The sequence below is a fragment of the Nerophis lumbriciformis genome, linkage group LG22 (genome assembly GCF_033978685.3).
Source record: "Nerophis lumbriciformis linkage group LG22, RoL_Nlum_v2.1, whole genome shotgun sequence".
In the NCBI taxonomy this organism is placed as follows: domain Eukaryota; kingdom Metazoa; phylum Chordata; class Actinopteri; order Syngnathiformes; family Syngnathidae; genus Nerophis; species Nerophis lumbriciformis.
Genome location: NC_084569.2, coordinates 23,658,991 through 23,686,378, shown reverse-complemented (window position 1 = coordinate 23,686,378; position 27,388 = coordinate 23,658,991). Strand labels below are relative to the sequence as shown.

At 40.3% G+C, this 27,388-nt stretch overlaps 1 protein-coding gene across 1 annotated transcript in view; it reads right to left on the bottom strand.

Annotated features, from left to right (window-relative positions):
• ndufa6 (NADH:ubiquinone oxidoreductase subunit A6) overlaps window positions 1-26,921 on the bottom strand; it is a 28,179-nt gene extending 1,258 nt beyond the window's left edge. The window contains exons 1-2 of the mRNA XM_061973969.1: window positions 26,724-26,921; window positions 3,266-3,381 (exon numbers count right to left, since the gene is read on the bottom strand). Of these exons, the coding sequence (XP_061829953.1) occupies window positions 3,266-3,381; window positions 26,724-26,862 (255 nt within the window). The 5' untranslated portion in view covers window positions 26,863-26,921. The remainder of the gene's footprint in view (window positions 1-3,265; window positions 3,382-26,723) is intronic.
• Window positions 26,922-27,388: the final 467 nt, after the last annotated feature.

Here is a 27,388-nt window from a genome sequence, read left to right as displayed (position 1 = left end):
AAAAAGTATGAATAAGGTAGCGAACTACAGTGGACGCAACAGATTGCCGTGTTTGCAATGACGTTATAACCATAGACATCTTATAAGTAGACGCAGCATTGGCTGCTGTGATGTGAGCAATTTGGCCGCCATCTTGAAGTGCTGATGAGGAGCCGACAAGCAGCCTAAACTGACAGTTGACAGGTAGAAAACAAAGATGCCGGGCTGGTGTTCAGCGTGTTCCTGCTCAAATGAGCGGACTGTAATCGGGGGACTACTTTTCACAAGTAAGATTTAACATTAACGTACTATTGGTTGTATTTTGTGAAAAGAATATTACCACAGAGTTGAGAAGGAGCAAAGATCTTCAATATTTGTATGTAAAAATCGCAAAGAAATCTTCTGGGGGAGGACGACGCCCCTACAGGGGTTTGGTTTACAAACTTTCTGCTCCACCTAAAACAAAATTCACCAGCCACTGATTATGATGCATTCCCATTTTAGGCAAAATATAAGACAATACTTTCTTAACAGTTTAATTGTAACCATAAATAAGTCTTCAAGTAACAATATTCAAATACTCACATTGTTGGGTAAGACATAATTTTGTTTTATTCTGAATCCAGTGAAACAGATTGGTGGTTTTAGCTGATATAAAGACTTTCAGGTGTTTATATATGTTTATGTTTAAGTATTTGGCAGACGCTTTTATCCAAAGCGACATACATCAAAAATACATATAAAACAATCACTGTAAACATGATCATTTAAGGGAAGAATGTAATACAAAATATCAATACAAAGTGTCAAGACAGAATAAACTCTCTGCTGCTGCAGCAACAGAGATAGTCTATAGGTCCCTAAGATATATAGATATCTAATGTACTCATACATTGTTTATGTAGGATATACGCATGTATATATAACCTAATCATATTGCTTCTTCAACTTAAAAATAGCTGCCTGTTTTTTTCCCCCCTTCTCTGGGATTACAGTATATTCCCAGTTTTGATCTCGGACGTCTGGTCACTTACAGCATATAAGAATATTCTATTACTGTTAAGCAAACTATGAATAATAAAACACGCCACAACATGTGTCCTTTATCATAGCTACACGTATGATAAAAAAACGCGTGAAAATCAGTGGTATTCGGTGAGGTAAAATGAATTAAATGCGCTGACAGTTCATTGCTCCTGCCAAATGAATTGCACTGAGTGGACCGGATCACCACTCCAAGATGGCGGCCCCGCGTCTCGTCTGCGCCAGTAGGCAGTAGCGCTCGATGCTGCGTAACCTTATAAGATGTCTATGGTTATAACTTTAGCAGTGAGTTTACAGCCTCACTGATTTAACTACACAGCAAATAAAAGTCCTACTTAGCCAATAAACGTTAGCTTACATTCAAAACTTACCCTTCTTTGTGCAACTTAAAATGTCGAACGAAGTTGGAAATTATTGCGTCTCCGTCTGTAATCTTCGAACTGCATGCTTTGCATACGGCAATTCGTTTTTTGTTGACCGAGTCGTAGTTTTTATACCCGAACGAAACCAACTTTGGCATCATTTTTTCTCACCACCGCGTTGTTTGACAATTCTTCTTCGTTGGTTTTCCTGCAATATGATTGGATGAGAGCTGTGGGATGAAAACAATGTAGATCTAATTTGATTGGCTGTTGTACTGACAGGAACAACACGCTGCCAGACACACTGATAGATAGACACACAAGTACAAAATGAAAGATACGCAGCGATCCTGAATAACTTTTTAATCGTTGGGTTTTGGGGAAAGTAGCAAGTCATGTCAAGTCAAAAGGCTCAAGTCCAAGTGAAGTCACAAATCATTGATGTTAAAGTCTAAGTCGAGTTGCAAGTCTCTTTACATTTTGTCAAGTCGAGTCTAAATTCATCAAATTCATGACTCGAGTCCACAACTCTGGGTAATTGTGACTTGCTAGCGAGAAGCTCCACAAAGTAATGGAAGCTAGGATGAAAAAAGGTACTAACAAAGCCAAAATGTCCAATGTGGGAATATTTCAGCTTCAAACTGAATGAGAAGGATAAAGAAACCATCAAAAGGAACGAACGAGCCAGTATGTCGGAATTTTTTGAAAAGTGACAGCAACAAAAAAATAGGACAACAAAACAAACCAGTTTTCACAACTGAGAAAAAAACTGCACTTCAAAAGGTTTACTGTAAATTCTGGACTATAAGCCGCTACTTTTTTCCTGTGTTTTGAACCCAGCGGCTTATAAACCGGTGCAGCTAATTTATGGATTTTTCTTCACTGAGGCTGCAAAAAGTAAAAAAAAACAAGCTAACACACTAAATAGGTGTTTGTACTATGGCGCCATCTTTTGGCCGTGTTTGACTGCAGGTGCTGCAGTGTCCTTCTGTTCAGACGCGCGCTTTCAACTGGAAGTAGAAGTGCCGTCCGGTCTTCTAGCCGTCGATAGCATTTCTACTCGTATGGATTCTTCATTTATCATTCCAAGCAACATTGGTAAGTTTTACAATATAACTAAAACTATTCATACTTACTATAATGTCTGTAGGAGTGTTGTCATATTTCAAATTTATGCGTGCTATTGTAATGTAATCAAGCTAGCGTCGTTAGCATTAGCTAATATGTTAACACGCTTACGACTGTGTGTCTTAGTATTACCGGTATTAACTTACAATGGCACTCTTTTTGTATTGTTTCAGTTTCGTAAATTCACTAAACGTCACCGTGGAGTTATTGAGTCTGTTTAGCTGATTGGAAAGCTAGTTTTCGCAGCTAGTGGGTCCATGACGACGACTTCTGTTTTGTTTGATCATCCGTTTTACAGACACCGTTTGGAAACAATTAAGGTATGTAAATAAACATTTAAAAAATATTTCTGTGTAAATAACTAATTTTATAACGTATATATCTGCGGCTTATAGTCCGGTGCAGACAATATATGGGAAATATTTTTTTCTTCTAAAATTTAGTGGGCGTGGCTTGTATACCGGTGCACTCTACAGTCCGGAAAATACGGTAATAATTATTGAAGTGCAATTTTTGCTAACGTAGAGATTAAGAATCCATTTTTGTCTGTTTGTTTACTTCTTTAAGGTAGGGGTGTAATGATAAGATGTATTAATAACCGCTTAATTTGGTCTCAACATAATTATGACACTAATATCGTTCATCTGCAATAATGTATGGACAATATCTTGTCCTGCAAAATGTGTAAATGACCCAGGCCTAGCATCACATGGACATGCTCACAGGGGAAGAAATAAACTCATAAGCATTACCTTGATGACCAACATGTCGATGAGACGAGGGTCAGAGACATGCCGGTTCTTGTCGAACATCTCCCTCACTTTGTCTCGCCCCTGCTGTGCCGTGATATCCAGCTGGAACGTGACCACTGTGGAGACACACAAATGACAAACGGTGCTAAAAAAAATGCTTTCAACCACGTCTCGACAAGTTGAAAGTGATTATTGTTGTGACGTATGTGTTAAGTACAGTCCAGCAATTTCAAATGGGTGATACTTTAAAGTTACACTTAAGTTAAAGTGTGAAATATGTATGCTTTTTTGACACAGGATTACAAAGTATTTGTGAAGGTGGAGGGAGGCATCATCTAATTTGCATAATTGGCCACGACACAAAAGGGAGCCAAATAATAGAGGTGGGAATCTTTAGGCACCTCACAAATTAATTTCGATTCTTGGGGTGACATTGGGGTGACAAATCTATTCAGAATCAAATCTCGGTTCAACCTAATTCTTTTGGTATGTAAATCATAATAAAACCTTCACAAAACAGGTCACAAAAGCTCCTCTTGGCTGCTGACGTATGACTTTTAGCGCAGCGTTGGCCGAAAAAACGTCCTTTTAAAAATGTATTTTCAAAAACCATTGAATACTAATCAATCAAACAGAAGGAAATAGAGCAACCCTAAATCCAATCCAATCCCAATTTACAATACTTTGGACAGAAATTAAAAAAATAAAATTGAGAAGACAAAAATGAAAAGAGGAAAATAATAAAAACAATAATAATAATTGTGATAGAGTAGGTTACTCTGGATGTGGAATGCTGATCTGATAGCTTCTTAGGACAAGGACTCCAGTTAGAGAGAAGGGGCACAAAGAAGATATTAATCACTCTTTAATTGTTTGAAGTTGGACAAGTCGGATGTGTGTGTATGTGTGTGTGTGCGTGTGTGTGTGTGTGTGGTCGAAAGGGAACACATACAAAGAATGATTAGGATACATTTAGGCATACTTGCCAACCCTTCCCGAATTTTAGTGCCCCTTCCGAAAATCTCACGGGGCCACCATTCTCACGAATTTCTCCTGATTTCCACCCGGACAACATATTGCTACACCATCCTTCACTGGGCGCCGTTTCCGGCCGGACAATAATAACGGTTACACCTCAAAAGTCAAGCGCGGCAATCAGAACAGAAGAAGAAGACGAAGCAGAAGAAGAGACATGGTGACGACGAGAAAGAAGAAGTACGCTTGCAAGTTCCAAAATGATTGGAAAAAAGTTCAGTTCATCCAGGACAGCTCGAAGTGGAAGGGGTATGCTGCCTGCAAATTTTGTGGGTCAGACTTCTCCATTGAACACGGTGGACGAACGGATATGGTCACTCATGAACGGTCAGAGAAGCACAAGGCTGCGGAAACGCAGCATCGGTCATAGCCCAGCATTATGGGCCACCTTGCTAAATGGAGACCCAAGGGTGTAACTTATGCAGAGACAAAGATGGCTATGCTGATAGCTACAAGCAACATCCTCTTCTCATTTGCGGATGTTTTCAACAAATCCATGAAGGATATGTTCCCGGATTCAGAGATCGCTCGCCAGTACGCAAATGGCAGAACAAAGGCTACTCAAATAGTGAAAGGTGAGTGTATAGGGTTGCCACCCGTCCCTTATAATACGGAGTCGTCCGTATTTTAAGATTAAATTGTTAAATATATTATTTTTATTTTTTTTAAGTAAGCAGCAAGTACAGTACAGTTAGTAGAACAACTGTGTTTTCATTACTGTGTATTTGATAGGTGCCATTGCCCCGGAATTGGACAAGGAAGCGATCGAACTGTGCCAAAACCAACCCCTTAAAGGAGTTTGTGATATTGGCCAGGGTTTGCGATCCGAAAACTCAGGAGGTGGTGTCGAGGTTTCTGCACATGCCAGTGTGCAACACTGGCACAGCACAGAACCTTTTTGAGTCACTGAACACAGTGCTAAGGTAAATGTAAAGTCGCTAATGTGTAACTGTAAATACATTACAATATGCTAGGAGACAAACCACTAATGTTGTACTTTGTTTATTCCTAGTGACAGAAAAATTGACTGGAGAAACGTTGCGGCATTTAATAGTGATAATGCCAGTGTCATATACATCTATATATATATACACATCTATATATATATACACATCTATATATATATATATATATATATATATATATATATATATATATATATATATATATATATATATCCATCCATCCATCCATTTTCTACCGCTTATTCCCTTTTGGGGTCGCGGGGGGCGCTGGAGCCTATCTCAGCTACAACCAGGCGGAAGGCGGAGTACACCCTGGACAAGTCGCCACCTCATCGCAGGGCCAACACAGATAGACAGACAACATTCACACTCACATCCACACACTAGGGCCAATTTAGTGTTGCCAATCAACCTATCCCCAGGTGCATGTTTTTGGAAGTGGGAGGAAGCCGGAGTACCCGGAGAGAACCCACGCAGTCACGGGGAGAACATGCAAACTCCACACAGAAAGATCCCGAGCCCGGGATTGAACCCAAGACTACTCAGGACCTTCGTATTGTGAGGCAGATGCACTAACCCCTCTGCCACCGTGAAGCCCATATATATATATATACATATATATATATATATATATATATATATATATATATACACATACATACATACATACATACATATATATATATATATATATATATATATATACAGTATATATTAAGTGTGTAACGGTACGTCTATTTGTATTGAACCGTTTCGGTACGGGGGGTTCGGTTCGGTGTACCGAACGCGTTTCCACACGAACATATTAAGTAGCGCACTGCATGGACGGACATAAGTAGCGTACCGCACGTTGTGTAAACAATGCACACCGAGGCACAACACAGGTGTAACGCAGGTGTCAAATACATACTTTTGCGGTGATTATTAGGGTCTTGTATTACTCTTTGTCATGTGACTAGGGAGAGCGCACAGTACAGGAGCAAAAATCAAAAAAGTAAACATCAATTAACAACAGAGCAGTTCTGCCTCAGTCTGAGCTGCCGGGTGTGTGTCCTCAGGGTTACAATATACACCCCCGCTACCACCAAACCCCGCCCCCCACACATTACCCCCCCTCCGTGCGTCGGTTGAGGTGGGCGGAGTTGGGGGGCGGGGGGGTTTGGTGGTAGCGAGGGTGTATGTTGTAGCCCGGGAGAGTTAGGGCTGCAAGTTGTTTATACGGCCACCCTCAATGTGACCTGTATGGCTGTTGATCAAGTATGTCTTGCAGTCACTTACGTGTGTCTACAAAAGCCTCATACAACATGTGACTGGGCAGGCACGCTGTTTGTATGGTGAAAAAGCGGACGCGACGACAGGTTGTAGAGGACGTTAAAGGCAGTGCTATCACGGCACGCCCTTGATATTGTTGTCCAGGTGAAAATCGGGACAAATTCGGGAGAATGGTTGCCCCGGGAGATTGTCGGGAGGGGCACTGAAATTCGGGAGTCTCCCGGAAAAATCGGGAGGGTTGGCAAGTATTTTGCTCGGGCGGGATAGCCATTCAAAGAAGGTGAATTCATTCAAAAGTGCATGTTAGATTTTTTAAAGAAATCTTTTCTTGCGGCCCAGCCTCACCCAGTTTCTGCATCCAGTGACCCCAGGTAAATTGAGTTTGAGACCCCTGGTTTACATGGACAAGTCTTTGCAAGACGCTAAGTCAAATCATGAAATGCAACCTTGCCCGAGCAAGGTTGCATTTCATTGATACCAATGTCCTTGACCCAGCCACACACAGAGAAGTTGTAGACCTCCATGCTTTTACAAGTTTTCAAGTGTTTTGTCATGCAGAATGACATCTGAAGCACAATGGTTCCATATGTCTGGGAACACCGCTAACAGACAATCCTTGATATCACTCCACATATCTTTTTTTGATAAAGTATAGGATCTATTCCATTGCATATTTTGATTCTTTTGCTAAGCCCCCGGCACACTGTTTGCTGCACAACAGCCATCTTGGCTTGGTTGACCATCACTGTTTTTTTACTTCCGGGAAGAAGTCATGTGACAGAATACAAGCAATTAAATACATTTTAAAAAGCTTTGATTTATAGACTATTGCTTCGATTAATCATGTAATGTGTGTAACAAATTCGGTGCCTGGAACATTAAATACACAGACCTTAGTTTCCACACGGTTGCTGCAATAGAGCACACATGAGAGTGGTGGTGTGTGGATGCTGTGATCTGTGTGGTGGCAAATAGCACGGAGGGTTTATTTACTTCTAATTCTTATTATGCACAAAGTTGAAATGTTGATATTTGTTATTAGGAAAAAATAATTAAGATTTGGTCTGGTCTATTTTCATACAAAAGGCGCACCGCATTAAAGGGGTCATATGATGATTTTTTTCTAAATTGAAAACATTTCCTTGTGGTCTACATAACATGTAATGGTGGTTCTTTGGTCAAAATGTTGCATAGATTATGTTTTACAGATCATCTTCAGGTTGCTTTCTGACAGTCGCTTCGGGATGCTTCGTTTTGTGGGCTGTATTATTTACGTGGCTCACCCTGGACAGCGTCTTCTCCCCGACATCTTTGTTGTAGCGGTGTAGCGTTTAAGGACGGGAGTGGAAGAAGTGTCAAAAGATGGCAATAACTGTTTTAATGACATTCGGACTTGACTTAAATCAAAAACGGAAGCAGCATCTCCTCATCCGTGGCTCACTAATGCAACAACAACGTTGCATTAGTGTCTTGTGAAAAAAACATCCGACAAGAATTCTCTAATAACTACAGTTTTAAGCGCTTCCGTAACGTGTGTACTGACGGATATAAGGTAGCACTTTATGCTACTAAATTAGAAATGGCAACAGCGGAAGATGAATGCCACATAACAAGAAGATAAAAAATTAGAAGCTTATCGACTAGAGTCGAGAGGAGCCAGATGAGGTGGTTCGGGCATCTGGTCAGGATGCCACCCGAACGCCTCCCTAGGGAGGTGTTTCGGGCACGTCCGACCGGTAAGAGGCCACGGGAAAGACCCAGGACACGTTGGGAAGACTATCTCTCCCGGCTGGCCTGGGAACGCCCCGGGATCCCCCGGGAGGAGCTGGACGAAGTGGCTGGGGAGAGGGAAGTCTGGGCTTCTCTGTTTAGGCTGCTGCCCTCGCGACCCGACCTCGGATAAGCAGAGGAAGATGGATGGATGGATCGACTACAGTGTCGGCGCGGACTGCAATGGCGGACTCGCGCAATTTTTAAGGGCTTATGCAGATATCAAACACACATCAGCAGGTACCAGAAGCTTTGGCATAATATTGCGAAACAAAACGCCAGATAAAGTCTCCCAATACGTGCCATTTTGGGGTCCTTATACACACAATAATATCACTCATATGTTGAAGCACAGTACGTCTCACTACGGTAGCGGTAATGCTCCGATAATACCTCAAGTGGTGCAGCTTCATAGCTTACGAAAGTCGTACTAAAACATTTTAACAGATTTTTGAGTGCCGTGTGTAATGTTCTATATTCTCAATGGAACATTTAAAATTTTAGTGGTGTTTACTGGCGTCATCTTGCAGCCTCCACGTATCTCTTGTGTGACTGCCATCTACTGGTCACACTTATCATTACACAATGTACTAAATAAAATAGCTTCGAGGTAGGTAAGCACAACCAGAATTGTTACGTATATTAGGCGCACTGTCCATTTTTGAGAAAATTACAGGATTTTAAGTGTGCCTTATAGGCCGAAGAATACTGTAAACATCTGATAGTTGCAGCCCTTGTAACAATAAGCTACATTTACAGATAATCACATTACAATAGCTGTTTATGAGGAAGGAGAAAAAAGTTACCGTCAAATAAATTGGTGGTGTACCGCCAAAATCATGAATACCAAATTATTCAAAGGTAGCCAAGTGCAGTTTTGTCTAATCTGTTTTTAGTTGGCCACTTAAAGTCAAATAAGTGTTTCACGCTTGATCGCACATTTTGAGTAGCGACCGGACGGCTGTTTTCAGAGTTCAACTGCGTTCCTTGTAGAAAAAGTTGTACTGGTACCCAAACAAGTTTTGGCAACAAATAAACAAACATTGAAAAAAATCTATATTTTCGGTCGATATTTTCAATGCCAATATTCATGTTTTTGTACACTTTTTGTTTTGTGTGTGTTTCAAAGGTTTTTATGATCGCTTCTCTCTTTTTTTTACGTTTCATTTCTTTTTGTTACGGTATCAAAAATAATGGCAGTGTTTTAGTGTGAGGGGTGGGTGCCTGTGGGCGGGGCTTATAACAAGTTTACAAGCAGTTTTACTGGACAGGAAAAATACAGTAGAACAAGAAAGGAGGACCGATTGTGTCTAAATCAAGTGTAAAAGTTATACCTTCGTGTTAACCTAGATAGAAATAGATTACATATTTTTAAATTATCCATGTTTGTCTCGATATAGCCGTAATATTTGGCGAAACTTCATATGGAACAATACTTTTTTACATTTCCACGCAGAGAGAAAAGAGTGACTGTAGCTGCATTTATTCATTTAACAGCAGAAATTTAAAGCTTGGCGTGACATCAGTGACCAATTTGTCAACTATCGTAATGTTGAGAGACCTCTGGCGGTTTTTCCTCTTGCTACCCTGGTAGGGAGCCTGATATCCAGGCTGTGGAGACAACTTCTTGCACTGAACTTTTTTCAGCGTTTGGAAGTAAAGCCTTACATCTGATCAATCTTTTTTCTTTCTACGTTTACACCTAAATAGATGTACTCATGTCTTATTATATTTTAAGGTATTATTTTGACTTGTATACATTAATAAACAATATGCGAAATGACCGCTATTGTGATTAATTTCCTGCCGTAATTGCAAATAATACAAAATAAGGGAATGCATTCAGCTATTCTAAATGATATTCCCCATAGTATTTACATGTACCTTTGAAAGTACAACCTACAACATATTTTTAAAACATCAACTGCTATATTGCAGAGCTCCCCTGCAAAATATCTATGGTGAGTAAAATGTTAATGGAAATCTCCATTATAATATAGGTTATACAATTGTCTGTGAGCCTTTGAAATATCTTTTAAATTGATCGATTCCCACACTGATTCTTTTGGATCCGCCAATTGCCTGGGGAAGGGGGCGTCACCCGGGTCAGGCGGACGGACGGGGAAGAGTGGGTGGGTGTAAGGAACAGTGTAATTTGGCCTGTCGCCACCATCACGTCTCCACCTCATCGCTGCCTGGGGGGGCAATAGACGACAGACTGTGGTGAAGTAGGCCGGCTTCGTCGCGTCAAGAAGCCTACAATTTTTGGTTGTGTTTTATGGCAATATACGATATATATCTCGATACTTTTTCCGTAAAGTAAAAACAAAACACAAAACAGCCCTAGTTACCTGAGATACTAAGTATGTCATTATTTTGTCTTAGTAAGTCAATATTTACTAAGTCAAATTAGTGACATACTTGGTCATTATTTTGTCTTAGTAAGTCAATATTTACCAAGTCATAGTAATGACTAAGTCAAATTAATGACTTACTGTAAATAAGCGTTTGCAATAAGCGTTTGAAAAAAAGAGTTAAAAGTGGGGCCACATGCTGACATATGCTCAACTCATCATGCTTAATTTACTACAGCATTTGGGAAGCCTGTATGTTATATTTTTATCAACATGTGATAGCAGGGACCCTGCCATTCAAAACTAGGCTGCTACATTACTAATGATTAATGTAACTATAGCTGAAAAAAATAGTACAATAGCAATAAGAGAGACTATTCATCCCTGAACACCATTGAGTTCATGTAGGCTTTATGATGCAGTTACATTATTATATCAACTATCAGAGACAGAAACTCTTCATTTAACATAATGCCATTTTTTGCTGCTTAAACACAGAAAAAGGTAAAGTGAAATAACTTAGTTGTTAACTGTAGGTCAATAATGCTTGTCTTTCTCTCGGACAGACAGGGCTTTGCTGTCCGTAACACACACACGCACACACCGCAAAATGAGCTAACGTTACGCTAAAAGCTAATTAGCCTTCACCTCAAGGACTGCGAGCGCGCTGAGCTGCCGCTTATATTTCTAGAACGTCAACGGGCTCATAGTTGACTGGGAGGTGTTTTTTATGATTTGGGGATAGTCCGCTGCATTATGCTCACCTGCTAAACACCTTTCTGCTAACCTGCACCGTCTCTCCTCTCTGCCTGCGGACTGGCTGTTATCGCTCTGAATATGCACTGCTGATTGGCTGTTACATGCTCTGCGTGTAACCAATCAGATGAATGTGTGGCCGGGAAAATGCTGGGTGCTGCAGAGACGTACTGATAGAGGCAGAGGCAGTACGAAGCGTAGCAGCTTGTTAAGACTTTATTTAGCACCAAATAATAATATAAATACATTTAATAAAGACAAATACAAATAAGGCAACAAGAGAAGTATCCTACACTTCTCTTTTGTAAAGTAAATCTGAACAGCCGATATGGGCATCTACATCAACTAAATGAGAGAAGTCCCTACTTTTTGTCAAAATGAATGATTTATGAACCCTAGGGGGCGGGGCTAAAGGTCAAAGGTCAAGGTAAAATTTAAAATTTCACCCGGACGCGGTTAAGACCGGAACCGGATGCTAGGGCCAGAACCGGACGCGGCTAAGACCGGAACCGGATGCTAAGACCAGAACCGGAAGCGGTTAAGACCGGAACCGGATGCTAAAACCGTAACCGGAAGCAGTTAAGACCGCAACCGGAAGCAGTTGAGACCGGAACCGGATGCTAAGACCAGAACCGAAAGCGGCTAAGACCGGAACTGGATGCTAAGACCAGAACCGGAAGCGGCTAAGACCGGAACCAGATGCTAAAACCAGAACTGGAAGTTGCTAAAACCGGAACCGGATGCTAAAACCAGAACCGGAAGTTGCTAAAACCGGAACCGGATGTTGTTCTAAGACCTGAATTTGGAACATGAATGGGGGTATTGTTGAATGACATCACGAGAAGCATGTGGTTGGGTGTTACAAAGGAGGAGGGGTGCACGCGAATGCAATTGACTTTGTGAGTAGGCCGCTGAAACTTGATTTAGCCATGATTAACGAAACTCCGGTGACCATCTATAAAAATAGCGTGTCGAAAACTTACCTCGACGCCCCTCAGAAAAGTAGAGTGTTTCTGAATCTTTTGGATACGTTTTCAGATACCAGACGGAAAAGAGACGGCAAACCTTTCGCGAACGTTTCATCGCGACGTGTTAAGTATGGCTATGGACGATTTCCTGTGGCGTGACCCTTCTCCGGTCGATAAACGCGTAAAAGGAAGCTTGTCTACCTACCCGACGACGGCTGAGTTGAGCGAAAGAAGAATTCTGTTTAGCGCTACTTGGGAGACGAAATCTTTGGCCGCGGGTCGTTGGTTTTTACGAGCCAGTCTTCGTGCTCCTAAACACACGTCAACCGAGCCCGACGTCTTTTCCCTGGACACTTTCAACTCTGAATGCGGTGTATTTACACCGGTTGTGGTCGTCCCCATCGCGGCATGGCGCGAGCGTATGGGGGAAATGAAGGACAAGATAGACAACCTGTTTCGAAGCAGTCGGAATTGGAAAAGCATGCTGACATTAAAAAGAAAATTGTCTTTGAGGACACACCCCCGGCGGAGGACAAAAGGACCAACCCCGCTGCAGTTTCGACCAATCCCCTTTGATTCCGACACAGAGACCAATCCGCATCGGTTGCCTTTGTGAACACACGCCCCCTAACATTCTCAACGCTATATCAAGGCCGGGATCTCCCGCTTTTTTGGATCGGAAAAGAAAATGCCAAACAAGACGATTAGACGCGTAAAGACCAAACTTATAACCACATCCGCGAACATAACCGATGAATCATCCATGAACATGACCGAGATCTTTAACCCCCCTGAAATGACGGTCGGGCCGAGCGACGCTACAGTCTCTGCCAGACAACTATACGGAGGAGGAAAAGGAGAATTGCCTCGTAAACAAAACTCTGCCATCGCCCCAGACACCATCACCGACACTCTCAGAACCCACAGTGCACATCGACGATGAAACCGATGGGGGGATGTTGTTGTTTTTCACCAGCATGGAGAAAACGGCCGTGTTTCATCTCCTCAACGAGGCCATCTGCAAGTTCAGGCGGAGCGAGTGCTTCGGCTGCCGGGTGAACCATCATCCGAGCCAGAGACAGCACCCTTGCCTGGAACCCTATGAAGACGACTTTTTCCTGTACAACTACGCCGGAGTCATCACGAGTCTGCGTACGTCTAAATTCATCGAGGCCATTCAACGCTTGCTGATGCTTCGTCGCATCAAGGCTGAGGATTCAAGGGTCGAAACCAACGTCGACTCTATGCTGTTTCAACTGGAATCTGAGAGAAATGTCCGGGTGGTCATAGATGATGTGCGCACTGAGATGGTGGGGGATGATGAAACGATTTTGAGACATCTTGATATGGTGACAGAGTGTTGGAAGAAGAAAAAAAAAAAAGATGGGTAATTATTGGGGAGAACTTGTAAACTTTGTCGAGAACCACGCTGTTATTTACCCGTTGATTGACGCGTTAGAAGCGTTTATTCTAAAACGAGACAAACCTCAAAAACTACAAATCATTCTTGATTATGCCCGCTCTAAGCCTACCTGGGAAGCCGTTGTCTCTCATGCTTTTGACTTTGACATTTTTGAAATAATTTTGTCGGAATGGTCTAAAGAAAAGTCTTTTCAACCTTCACCTTATCACATGTTCATTTTATATGCTCTGTTTGTTGATATGACGATGTATCGCCTGCGATGCGACATCCCCGTAAACGTTTTGTTTGAACTACAAAAACTACACGAGGCGATTAAATTCACCTACGGTATCCCTGTTTTACATCAAACCCTGTTGTTTCTCATGAATGAATGAAAAAAAAAAATGTTTTAGATACACTGTTGTTTCTCATGAATGTTTTACCAAGCAACCCGAGGTCATTTCTCTGCGTCTTTCCACAATGAAGAACGCTATGGAAAAAGCGTACTATACACCCGCACACCCGGGTAGTTTCGGAGGGGTAGATCGACTCCGTAGAGCTGAACAGGATGAAACGGGGCAACGTGTCACAAGAGAAAACGTTCAAGAATATTTAACGGGCAGGATGCATATATATATAAACCGGTCCGCATCAATTTTCCAAGAAACAGAGTCTTTGTACCTCGGCCTTTAAACCAATTTCAAGCCGACCTCTGTGACATGCAAGCCTTGGCTGAATATAACAACGGTTTTAATTATTTATTAACGGTCATCGATGTATTTTCCAAGAAGGCCTATGTGAGGGTTTTGAAGAGAAAAACGGCCGAGGACGTGGTTAAATCGTTTCAATCTGTGTTGGAGGAAAGCCGGATCCCTCGCAAACTACAAACCGACGCCGGAAAATAATTTTTTAACAAAAGTTTTCAAGCTCTGATGAAGAAACACAATATTGTACATTTTTCTACAGCCAGCGATCTCAAAGCCTCGGTGGTGGAAAGATTTAATCGTACTTTGAAAGGAAGAATGTGGAGGTATTTTACAGCCGACAACACTGTGCGCTACCTAGATGTCTTACAAGACTTGGTAAAAAGCTACAACCACGGATATCACAGCAGTATTAAAATGAAGCCGTCTGACATGACTTTGGAAAATACCCCTCGAGTGTTTGAGAATCTCTACGGCTCAACTGCAGCGTCCAAACACAAATACAAATTTGCAACGGGGGATACGGTGAGAATATCCAAAGTGAGAGGGGTGTTTGATAAAAAATATGAACAGAATTTTACAGACGAGGTGTTTACAATAACCCGCCGTCTCTCTCGTTTTCCCCCGGCATTATGCCCCAGCTGTATTATGTTCTCTGAAGAGGCTTACTGCGCCAACCCCTGATCTATACTCTTCCGAACTCCCCTGTAAGTTGAGACATTTTAGTCCTCGACTTCCTCTAAATTCTTAACTCTGAAGGCCCCGATTCAACAAGTTTAAATAGAGGCACGGTCGTTGCCACTTGCACCTTGCTCTCCGTCGCTAACACTTAACGGTGGCATATTTTGCTCATGTTTAATTTCTCATTTAAAGCCGCTAAATATGTTTGGACTGTGGACCAACCTAAATCAAGATGACTAAAGGGCTAATGAGCACCCCCATAGCTGCTCCACAGGCAACAGAGGTGCCCCTCCCCAGAAGCAGACAGCTGTCAAGGGACGAACAATGAACTTTCTGTTCAAGTTTTCTGGACTTCTGTGACCCATGATGTCTTTAACAGAATCTGTGAACAAATCTAACCCCCTTTTTTTTTTCCCAGTAACACATTAATGACATCCTACGGTATTCACACATTCTAAACCCCTTTTTTTTTCTCCAGTAACACATTAATGACATCCTACGGTATTCCCTCAATAAAACTGGGTTTTTCAGACAGCAGGTCGGGAGGGGAGTTTTTCTATTGATCCGTCTATTAATGAATAGAAAAAACACACCATCTAGCCTCAATGTGACTTTTAGGGAAAATTGTTGACATAAACAAAAAAATGTTTTAATGACCGTCATTCTGGTCATTCCCCCCCTGGGATACTTTTCCCAGGGGAGCTTCACTATATATTACTTTAAAAATAAAAACATTTTTAAAAAAACCCGGTGGAACCAGATGCACATGAATCGGGTAATAGATACGTGGAAGAAAGAACCAAACCAAACAAAAAGACAAAGTATGACGAATTGAGTTACAATGTATTCAACAATTACACATACGCACATTTTAAAAAGGTATTCATTGGAGGAGTGTTGTTAGATTTTTTTTTTTTTTTTAGCAAACACTGTAGGTGCTAACATGTCCTCATGTGTTTGAAGAAAACAAGTCAAATAATGTCGTGAGCTGCCAAAAAAGGCTTTTACCTTGTTTCTGCTTGATTGCTGCTCTTAAATATGCAGAATGATTTCTGGTAATGTTACATCACATTATGAAATGCAAGCTGGCTTTTCCCTGTGCAAATGATCTTAAAACTCTGATCTTCTCTGAGCTCTTTGCTGTCTTTCCACTTTGCTTTAGTTTTTCTGAGCCATCCTCCTCTATCGACACACCACTTGTACGTCCCCCTTCCCGCACACACAAACCATTTAGTCATGACATACAGTAGCTAGAAGCACTCCAACGTCTGTGTATTTTACTCATTAAACAAATCATCGCAGCAACAAAATACAAATGGATGCTTTTTTTTTAAAATCGAATTAATCAATTTAATCGATGAATCGTTGCAGCCCTTGAGTTTTTAATTATTTTTGTGTACACTCTAGTAATCATGTTAGAACAATACACAAGACTGCGGCTATGTGGTAACAGCGGTCAATATAATCAACAGTCTGCCTGTTCTACCCAGTAGAAGTGGTAAGTACACGGGAGCTAACATAGGCAAAGAGATGAAGAAGCTTGTGACAAGAATGAAAAGAAAAAAGGAGTTGTCGTCAGCAGTAGGGCTGCAGCTAACGATTATTTTTCTATCGATTAATCTATAGATTATTTTTTCGATTAATCTATAGATTATTTTTTTCGATTAATCTATAGATTATTTTTCCTTTTACCGATTATTTTTTTTATTTAAAATGAAGAGGAAAAAATAAATGTAGGCCAGTTTTTTCAAAAGGCATGGCTTTTATTTACAAAAAAAAAAGTATGGCCACTCAGTCAACATTGACAACAACATGACAAAATATTCTGTAACAATGTAAACATTTAAAACTTAACATTTAACAAAATTAAAAGTAGCTTATTTGCTTTTTAATGTGCAAATATAAAAGTAAACATCCAGTGCAAATCTTAATATTCTGGAATAGTATAAGCATTTAAAAAGTAAAAGTATTGCTTATTTTGCTTTAAAATGTGCAAAAATAAAGATAAACATCCAATACAAAAAAGTGCAAAACGGAAATATTCTGTAACAAGTGTAAACATTTCAACAAAAGTAAAAGTATTGCTTATTTGCTAAAATGTGCAAAAATAAAGCTAAACATCCAATACAAAAAAGTGTACAGTGTAAACATTTCAACAAAAGTAAAAGTATTGCTTATTTTGCTTAATAACACAACAATGATAGTATGATTAAAGTGAAAGTTAATTGTTGGTTTGTACATAGTATATGTAACTGTTAATGTTGTAAAAGGTATTTGCACAACTAATTAACGTTAGCGTTTGTGACACGTCTTGTGCCGTGGGGTTCTTTCAGGACCGACAGACTGAACGCCAGACGGCTTTGCCAGGTTTACAATCTTTTAATTTTACACAAAGTCTTTTCTCTTCCAACTCTTTTCTCTTTCTTTCCTCGCTTTTCAGCTCCTCTTCCTCGCTCGCTCGTCGTCCCGTCTCTTGCGGCGTCGCTCCCGGCGCGCCCCGCCTCGCCCCGCCTCGCCGCTCGCTCGCCGCCGCCGCCGCCGCCTCTCCACAGCGTTAAAGAGGAGCGCGTCTGTGTAAACACTGAACAGGCACGCCAAACGCGCCTCTCAGAGCAAACGGTGCTTTAGTTTATGAATTTACAACGCAGATACAAATGACACATTCATGTTTTTGTGTAATAATGACAACGTATACGCACGCGGACGATTGACTTGTTGATGGTGATGGCAAGAACGCTGTCGGGGGTTTTCTTTTCAAATGTTCTTTCATAGCCGTTGTGCTGCTATGATAGGCAATTTCCGCTCGACACAGTGTGCATACAACAACATTATTAGGCCGTTTATTGAAATACTCCCACACTTTTGACGACTTTTGGCGTGCTTTTTTCCCCTCGCTCGCATCGTCTGCTTTGCGCTCCGCCATGACAGTAGTGTGACGTAAATATACGCGCCGACGCACAAAAACGGCGTCGACGTATTTACGTAACCGATGACGTCGATGACGTCGACTACGTCGATGACGTCGACTACGTCGACGCGTCGTTTCAGCCTTAGTCAGCAGAAAACAAAACAATTGACGATAACCAGAATGAAAAGACCCGGAAGTACGACAAAGCATACATAGCCTTTTGGATTCACCGTAAGTAAGTAGGAAATGAGGAAAGGCGGGTGTGTGTTTTATACCATCTACTACACTTTGTATCATCCTATCTCTTTGAGATGCCTTTTTCTACTGTTGCTGCAATAAAAAACAGTACAGATCTAATCTTAATACAGAGGACGATACAACGGCGTTTTGTTCAGGAGAGAAGGTAATACAAAAATTAAGAGAAGAAATACCACTAGTTTGACAAAAACAGACTATCCTTAAACCTCGGTAAAACTAAAATAATCTTATTTGGTAATGGTATAAGGAAAGTAAAACACAAATACAAATAGACGGAATAGACGTTGAAAGAGGAAATGAAATAACATTGTAGGCGTAATGATTGATGATAAAATGAACCGGAAATCTCATATAAAAATATAAAACATAAGGTGGCAAGACATACATCCATAATGAATAAAGCAAAATATGGTTTGGACCAGAAATTACTTTATATTCTTTACTGCTCCCTAGTCTTACCATATCTGAGTTGTTGTACAGAAATATGGGTAAATAACTACAAAAGTATGCTTCAGTTATTATCCGTGTTACAAAAAAGATTGATTAGAATAATACATAATGTTGGATTTAGAGAAGACTCAAAACCATTATTTACTGAATCAAAAATATTGATATTCCCCGAAATATTGAATTTGCAAACAGCTAAAAGTATGCACAAAGCCAACTCTCAATTCTCAACAAAAAAGGAGAAATAAAACTTCTGAGAAAAATGTAACTTAAAACCTTTGTATGCACATACAACACTTAAAACTTTTAGCATTATCGGTATGTTAAATTTAATTATGGAATGGATTAAGCAAATAATATAAACAATGTACTATGATCAAATTTGTTTTTTAAATAAATTAAAAAAATACAAATGAAAATAAAAAAAACTGTTCAAACTCAGTGTTTACAAAGTACATGGAAGAATAACCATGATAAACATTCTGAATTTATTGATAATCTTATTCATCTCACCATATGAAATACAGCTTACTTCAATATTAATTATTATGTACCGGTATATATATATTTTAATGTTATTATTTATAGAGTATATTGTGACTACATTGAGAACAGGAAGTGAACAAAAATGTTAGCAATTGCTATGCAAAGGAAACGGGGTAGGATTATATACGCTCTGCTTCTTCCTACTCCTTTTGGAGCATGTTGTAAAGGGAAACTAAAAATTGTGATGTATCATGTTGTAATTGTCCGCATGTTCAAAATAAACTCTAGCCATAAACATAACAAGAGTTAGGAGTTTCAATATCAAGTTTGAAGCCCAGATTTAAAAGCATGTGCGGTGCAAAAAGGTTCACTGCAGACTGAACTAAATACAAGCAAAATAATTATTTTGATGTCAAATTGCATTCATAATGAATGTGTTCATACAAATAAATATGTTCCTATAAATTAAACACTGTTAAAAAAGTTGTAAATAATTAATTAAATTGTAATTTGGGTTTCATTAAAAAAAAATGCTCAAACGAATGCAGTGCCTGTTTGAAATGTTCATGGGTCAAGCTTTTTAAAATTGTATTTTGGAAAAATTAAATGTTCAGGGAAAGTAAATGCAAAGATGCACATTCATCCCATAGGATAAGCTACAATATAAGCTATATTAGTGCAAATTTTGCATTAAACAAAATAAAAATAAAAAACATAGCTCTTTTTGAAAAAGAATAAGCCGAATAAGCTGATAAATGTTTACAGCTTTTAAACGATTTCAATGCTACTGTGTTATGTTTAAAGAAGTGCACAACTTACTGAATCATTTGCACTTTTTTCCGTGTATTAAAAATCACAGACATGGGATCTGGTTCAAATATAGAGATGAGGGTCTTTAATTTGACCTTCTGTTGTACTCTGTCTCAAAGTGTTAACATGTGCTCCATGTTTCCTTACCATTATTGCTATGTTGTCTATTACCATTATTGCTATGTTGTCTATAACCATTGTTGCTATGTTGTCTATTACCATTGTTGCTATGTTGTCTATTACCATTATTGCTATATTGTCTATTACCATTATTGCTATGTTGTCTATTACCATTATTGCTATGTTGTCTATTACCATTGTTGGTATATTCATTATTCTTACATTGTTGATACAAATGATTGTTACAGTGTAATAATTATTGTTACCTGTGGTAATGCCACTATGATACAACATGTGTATTATAATCCTTGAACAAAGTACCGTAAGAGCAAAACTCATGTGAATAATCACTGAATGGCGAACTGGGGGTTGGATTAAATAAGTTATCTTCTTCCCACTACCTTTCAGGCAAAACTGGACAATCATGCATTACATTCTATACATTACCTTTTGCACTATATTAATTTATATTATTATGTGTTGTCAACTTTGTACTTTTTTATGTCATTGCCTGAAATAAATAAATAAACGAAAATGAATGAAATTAGTGTTACAACATGAGTTAATAAACTTAACCTACAAATTGATTTAAGTTTTTGGTTTTGTCATCTCAACTCATTTAATTCATCTACTTTAATAATAAGTTTACTATATAACGAATGTAACCCGCATAGTAGTGTGTTGCACAGGTACATAAATACTATCAAGTTCTCTATAGTAATTGATTTCAGGGGGTAGCGGTAATTTCGGGGATGTCGCATCGCAGGCGATACATCGTCATATCAACAAACAGAGCATATAAAATGAACATGTGATAAAGTGAAGGTTGAAAAGACTTTTCTTTAGACCATTCCGACAAAATTATTTCAAAAATGTCAAAGTCAAAAGCATGAGAGACAACGGCTTCCCAGGTAGGCTTAGAGCGGGCATAATCAAGAATGATTTGTAGTTTTTGAGGTTTGTCTCGTTTTAGAATGAACGCTTCTAACGCGTCAATCAACGGGTAAATAACAGCGTGGTTCTCGACAAAGTTTACAAGTTTTCCCCAATAATTACCCATCTTTTTTTTTTAATTATTCTTCCAACACTCTGTCACCATATCAAGATGTCTCAAAATCGTTTCATCATCCCCCACCATCTCAGTGCGCACATCATCTATGACCACCCGGACATTTCTCTCAGATTCCAGTTGAAACAGCATAGAGTCGACGTTGGTTTCGACCCTTGAATCCTCAGCCTTGATGCGACGAAGCATCAGCAAGCGTTGAATGGCCTCGATGAATTTAGACGTACGCAGACTCTTGATGACTCCGGCGAGTTGTACAGGAAAAAGTCGTCTTCATAGGGTTCCAGGCAAGGGTGCTGTCTCTGGCTCGGATGGTTCACCCGGCAGCCGAAGCACTCGCTCCGCCTGAACTTCCGGATGGCCTCGTTGAGGAGATGAAACACGGCCGTTTTCACCGTGCTGGTGAAAAACAACAACATCCCCCCATCGGTTTCATCGTCGATGTGCACTGTGGGTTCTGAGAGTGTGGGTGATGGTGTCTGGGGCGATGGCGGAGTTTTGTTTACGAGGCAATTCTCCTTTTCCTCCTCCGTATAGTTGTCTGGCAAAGACTGTGTAGCGTCGCTCGGCCCGACCGTCATTTCAGGGGGGTTAAAGATCTCGGTCATGTTCATGGATGATTCATCGGTTATGTGGATGTGGTTATAAGTTTGGTCTTTACGCGTCTAATCGTCTTGTTTGGCATTTTCTTTTCCGATCCAAAAAAGCGGGAGATCCCGGCCTTGATATAGCGTTGAGAATGTTAGGGGGCGTGTGTTCATAAAGGCAACCGATGCGGATTGGTCTCTGTGTCGGAATCAAAGGAGATTGGTCGAAACTGCAGCGGGGTTGGTCCTTTTGTCCTCCGCCGTGGGTGTGTCCTCAAAGACAATTTTCTTTTTAATGTCAGCATGCTTTTCCAATTCCGACTGCTTCGAAACAGGTTGTCTATCTTGTCCTTCATTTCCCCCATACGCTCGCGCCATGCCGCGATGGGGACGACCATAACCGGTATAAACACACCGCATGCAGAGTTGAAAGTCTCCAGGGAAAAGACGTCGGGCTTGGTCGACGTATGTTTAGGAGCACGAAGACTGGCTCGGAAAAACCAACGACCCGCGGCCGAAGATTTCATCTCCCAAGTAGCGCTGAACAGAATTCTTCTTTCGCTCAACTCAGCCGTCGTCGGGTAAGTAGACAAGCTTCCTTTTACGCGTTTATCGACCGGAGAAGGGTCACGCCACAGGAAATCGTCCATAGCCATACTTAACACGTCGCGATGAAACGTTCGCGAAAGGGTTGCCGTCTCTTTTCAGCAGGAACAAGCAGAGATCCCCCGTCTGGTATCTGAAAACGTATCCAAAAGATTCAGAAACACTCTACTTTTCTGAGGGGCGTCGAGGTACCGGTAAGTTTTCGACACGCTATTTATATAGATGGTCACCGGAGTTTCGTTAATCATGGCTAAATCGAGTTTCAGCGGCCTACTCACAAAGTCTTTACTCGTCAATTGCATTCGCGTGCACCCCTCCTCCTTTGTAACCCCCAACCACAAGCTTCTCGTGATATCATTCAACAATACCCCCATTCATGTTCCAAATTCAGGTCTTAACAACATCCGGTTCCGGTTTTAGCAACTTCCGGTTCTGGTTTTAGCATCCGGTTCCGGTCTTAGTCGCTTCCGGTTCTGGTCTTAGCATCCGGTTCCGGTTTTAGCAACTTCCGGTTCTGGTTTTAGCATCCGGTTCCGGTCTTGCCGCTTCCGGTTCTGGTCTTAGCATCCGGTTCCGGTCTTAGCCGCTTCCGGTTCTGGTCTTAGCATCCGGTTCCGGTCTTAACTGCTTCCGGTTACGGTCTTAACTGCTTCCGGTTACGGTTTTAGCATCCGGTTCCGGTCTTAACCGCTTCCGGTTCTGGTCTTAGCATCCAGTTCCGGTCTTAGCCGCACCCGGTTCTGGGCTTAACATCCGGTTCCGGTCTTAACCGCTTCCGGGTGAAATTTTAAATTTGACCTTGACCTTTAGCCCCGCCCCCTAGGGTCATAAATCATTAAGCCCCTCCCCCTAGGGTCATAAATCATTCATTTTGACAAAAAGTAGGGACTTACTTCTCTATATGATTTGCCTGAGAAGCTGGACAGGACAAAAAAAATAAAAAATTAAAAAATACAAATATTATTACTATTGGTTTTTTTTTTAAGACTTTAGTTTGGGCGGTGGCTCTTTGCCTTAACAACAAAGCGCTGGGGGAAACACTGCAATGATATATTTTTTTTTTTAATGGGGCAAATATATGTAAGAAAATGACATTTTCACCTAAAATATTGAGCCCAATTGACTTACCGTATTTTCCGCACTATTAGCCGCACCTAAAAACCACAAATTTTCTCAAAAGCTGACAGTGCGGCTTATAACCCGGTGCGCTTTATATATGGATTAATATTAAGATTCATTTTCATAAAGTTTAGGTCTCGCAACTACGGTAAACAGCCGCCATCTTTTTTCCCCGTAGAAGAGGAAGCGCTCCTTCTTCTACGGTAAGCAACCGCCAAGGTAAGCACCCGCCCCCATAGAAGAGGAAGCGCTTCTTCTTCTACTGTAAGCAACCACCAAGGTAAGCACCCGCCCCCGTAGAAGAAGAAGCGCGCGGATATTACGTTTCATTTCATTTGTGTGTTTACATCTGTAAAGACCACAAAATGGCTCCTATTAAGAGACACGCGTACAACGCAAAATTCGAACTCAAGGCAATAAGTCACGCAGTAGAACACGGAAATAGAGCAGCAGCGAGAGAATTGAACATAAATGAATCAATGGTGCGTAGGTAGAGGAAGCAACAAGATGACCTGCGCCACTAAGACAGGGAGACCGCGCCGGACGACATACGCCAACATCTGCCAGTGGATTGTAAATGCCTGAGCGGATATATCGGTCTCAACTGTGGTCCGAGCTTTCCGGAAGGCAGGATTCACGGAACTGCTGGACAACAACAGCGACACTGACTCTGATGACTTCGACGAGACAGAGCCGGCCATTTTGGATGCCGTATTCACCCAACTTTTTAATTCAGACACTGAAGAAGAATTCGAGGGATTTATGGATGAGGAATAATTTCAGAAAGTGAGCTTTAAATGTTTATTTTGTGTGTTGTGTGACATTAACGTTCGAGCAACGTTGAGTTATTGATGTTGCTATTGCTCTGCACTAATTTGAGTGTTACTATTTTTGTGACTGCACATTTGCACATTACATTTTGGGGGTGAACAGAGTTGTTAGAACGCTGGTTTGTAATATATTATTAAAGTTTGACTGACCTATCTGACTGTTTTTATGACATTCCCTTTAGCGCAGCGTAGGCGCGGCTTATAACCCGGGGCGGCTTATAGGTGATCAAAGTTTTGAAATATGCCATTCATTGAAGGTGCGGCTAATAACCCGGGGCGGCTTATAGTGCGGAAAATACGGTAGTATTAAAGTGGACCAAAAATTTGTGGATTTTCTCCCGATTTAAAAATCCATAACTTTGTCAATATTTGTCACAGAAAACTAATACTTATATCACTTGAAGCATATTTACAAGACCTGTCTGATAACTTTGGTTTAAATCAATACATACATACCAGTGGCGGGTCATGCGTTTCCCACCTAGGCCTTCAGTGATGTCCGACTTCAATGATTACATCTCAAAATACCTTCATTTTTTTCACCACATGACCATTGCTGGAGAAATACTATACAGAAACACATTTACGCACTACTGGACATTGTACAAAACGGGTGTTGGCCGAGTTCTTAAAGTTTACTCCACAGGTGCTCATCAAAAACACCGACATATCTACATTAAACAACCTAAACGGGGTTATTGCGCATGCGCTTCACTACTGTGGCATGCTGGGTAATGGAGGTCTTATGTTACTTGGCTCATAACATCACTATATATCTGCCCTAGGCGTCTAGAAGGCCTTCCTGACAACAACGTGTGATCTGATTGGCTATCGCAACTGTCTATCACTGTATGTCCCCGTTCACTTACAGTGCACAGACACCCGCATTGCTAAATCTGAAGGCTCCGGCAGATTTGGTACAGCATGGCAACATAAGCTAGCTGAATTCTGATTGGATAAAAACTCTAAAAACTAAAAACAACAGCACTGGAAGGAGCATAATATGACATGAAGAGAATATGAATACTTTTAGATATTTAGGGAAAGTAAATAAAAAAATACTTTTATCTTTAATTATGATCATGATTTCTGGTTATGTTAGGCCAGCAGAGAAGGCCTTGCTGGCCCCGAAAGCACATCACTGGTGTTGACTAATTACATTAATGACCTAATATAATTTTAAATATGACAAGAGACCAATAAATACGAGTTGCAAGCTACGATATTGTTTAATAATTAATGTTGAGTTGAGTTGGAGTTTATTTGGAACATGCATGCATACAACATGAATCATGATACATCACAATTTCCAGTTTCTCTATTCAACATGTTCGAAAAGGAGTAGGAAGAAGCAGATCTTATTTAATCCTACCCTTTTTCCTTTACATAGCAGTTGCTAAAACTTTAGTTCAATTCCTGTTCTCAATTTATTCGCAATATACTCCATAACTAATAACAATAAAACTAAATAAATAATTGGTGAATAAGTTATATTTCATATGGTGAGATGAGTAAGATAATGTTGAAAATTAATGGATGGATGGAATAAATTCAGAATGTTTATCATGGTCCTTCTTCTTTGTACTTTGTAAACTCTTTAAGTTTGAAGAGCCTTCCGCCCGATTGTAGCTGAGATAGGCTCCAGCGCCCCCCGCGACCCCAAAGGGAATAAGCGGTAGAAAATGGATGGATGGATGGAGTTTCTTGAAGTGGATCATATCAGTACATTGTTTGATTTCTTTGATTAATCCATTCCATCATTTAATTCCACATAGTAATATACTGAAGGTCTTAAGTGGTGTCCGTGCGGACAAATGTTTTGAATTACATTTCTCTCTAAGATTATATTTCTCATCTTTTGTTGAGAATTACTGTATATTCTTGGGTAGCAGGTTATAGTTTGTTTTGTGTATACGTTTAGCTGTTTACAAATTCACTATGTCGTGGAATTTCAGTATTTTTGATTCAATAAATAAAGGGGTTGTATGTTCTCTATATCCAAATGTCATAGCAATAATGTGGTTGTGATTTGTTTTGTATATTTAACAATTTCACAGTTTGGTATTCATATAATATAAACAGTAGATTATTGTTGCAATAACATTCACACAACACTGAAATACATTTGAGCATATGTATTTAATATTTTACATCTATCAGCATTTGGAGGCATAGATAGTGTGTATATATTACTACATGTATTATATAAAATTATATGTATTTAGTATTGCTAACTGCTAGCTTGTCAACATGCTGAACAGACACGACCTTGACAGCCGCGGCCTTTAAAGAAGACATGGCCGTGTCTACTTACCGGTGTTCGGTACTTCTCTGTACCAGGCCCGGTACAGCTCCCGGGTCCTGCGTTTAGCTTCGTCCAAATCCCGGCTAAAAATTGGCTTGACAACTTTGGCGGCTCCCGCCGCAATTCGGGTGGCAGTTGCCGACGCCATGACTGCTGAGACTGCTACTCCGTTTCCGGTGGTCTTTCTTCCAACGTACGTTGACAAACAGGGAGTGGCGCCAACTAGCGGACAGGAGCCCACACTTTAATCATTTCCTAATTTTCACCGCGAAGTTGTTTGGATTTATGGAGGTTATTTTTTGTCTTTATTACGAAATCTTTTTGGGGGGAATTAATTTTTTGCGTTTAAATATTCAGTGTGTAACAAAAATCTGATAAATTCAGGGCATAAATATGTCATATTATTGTCACGTGACTACAAACTTGACACCTCATTGGCTGGTTGAGACAAGTTGGATGCGTCAGTCTTAATTTTACGGAAGTGAGTTTCAGGTTTTGAAGCATCAATGTTTTGTTGTATGTATATATTTTTTGTTGAACAACAAACATACATTTATAATTCACTCAACAGTCAAGGCACTTTCAACAACAAGGAAAGAAAACAAAAGCAAATACAGATAGAGTATTAAATATGAATAAATAATAATAAAAAAATATTTAAAAAAATACACATA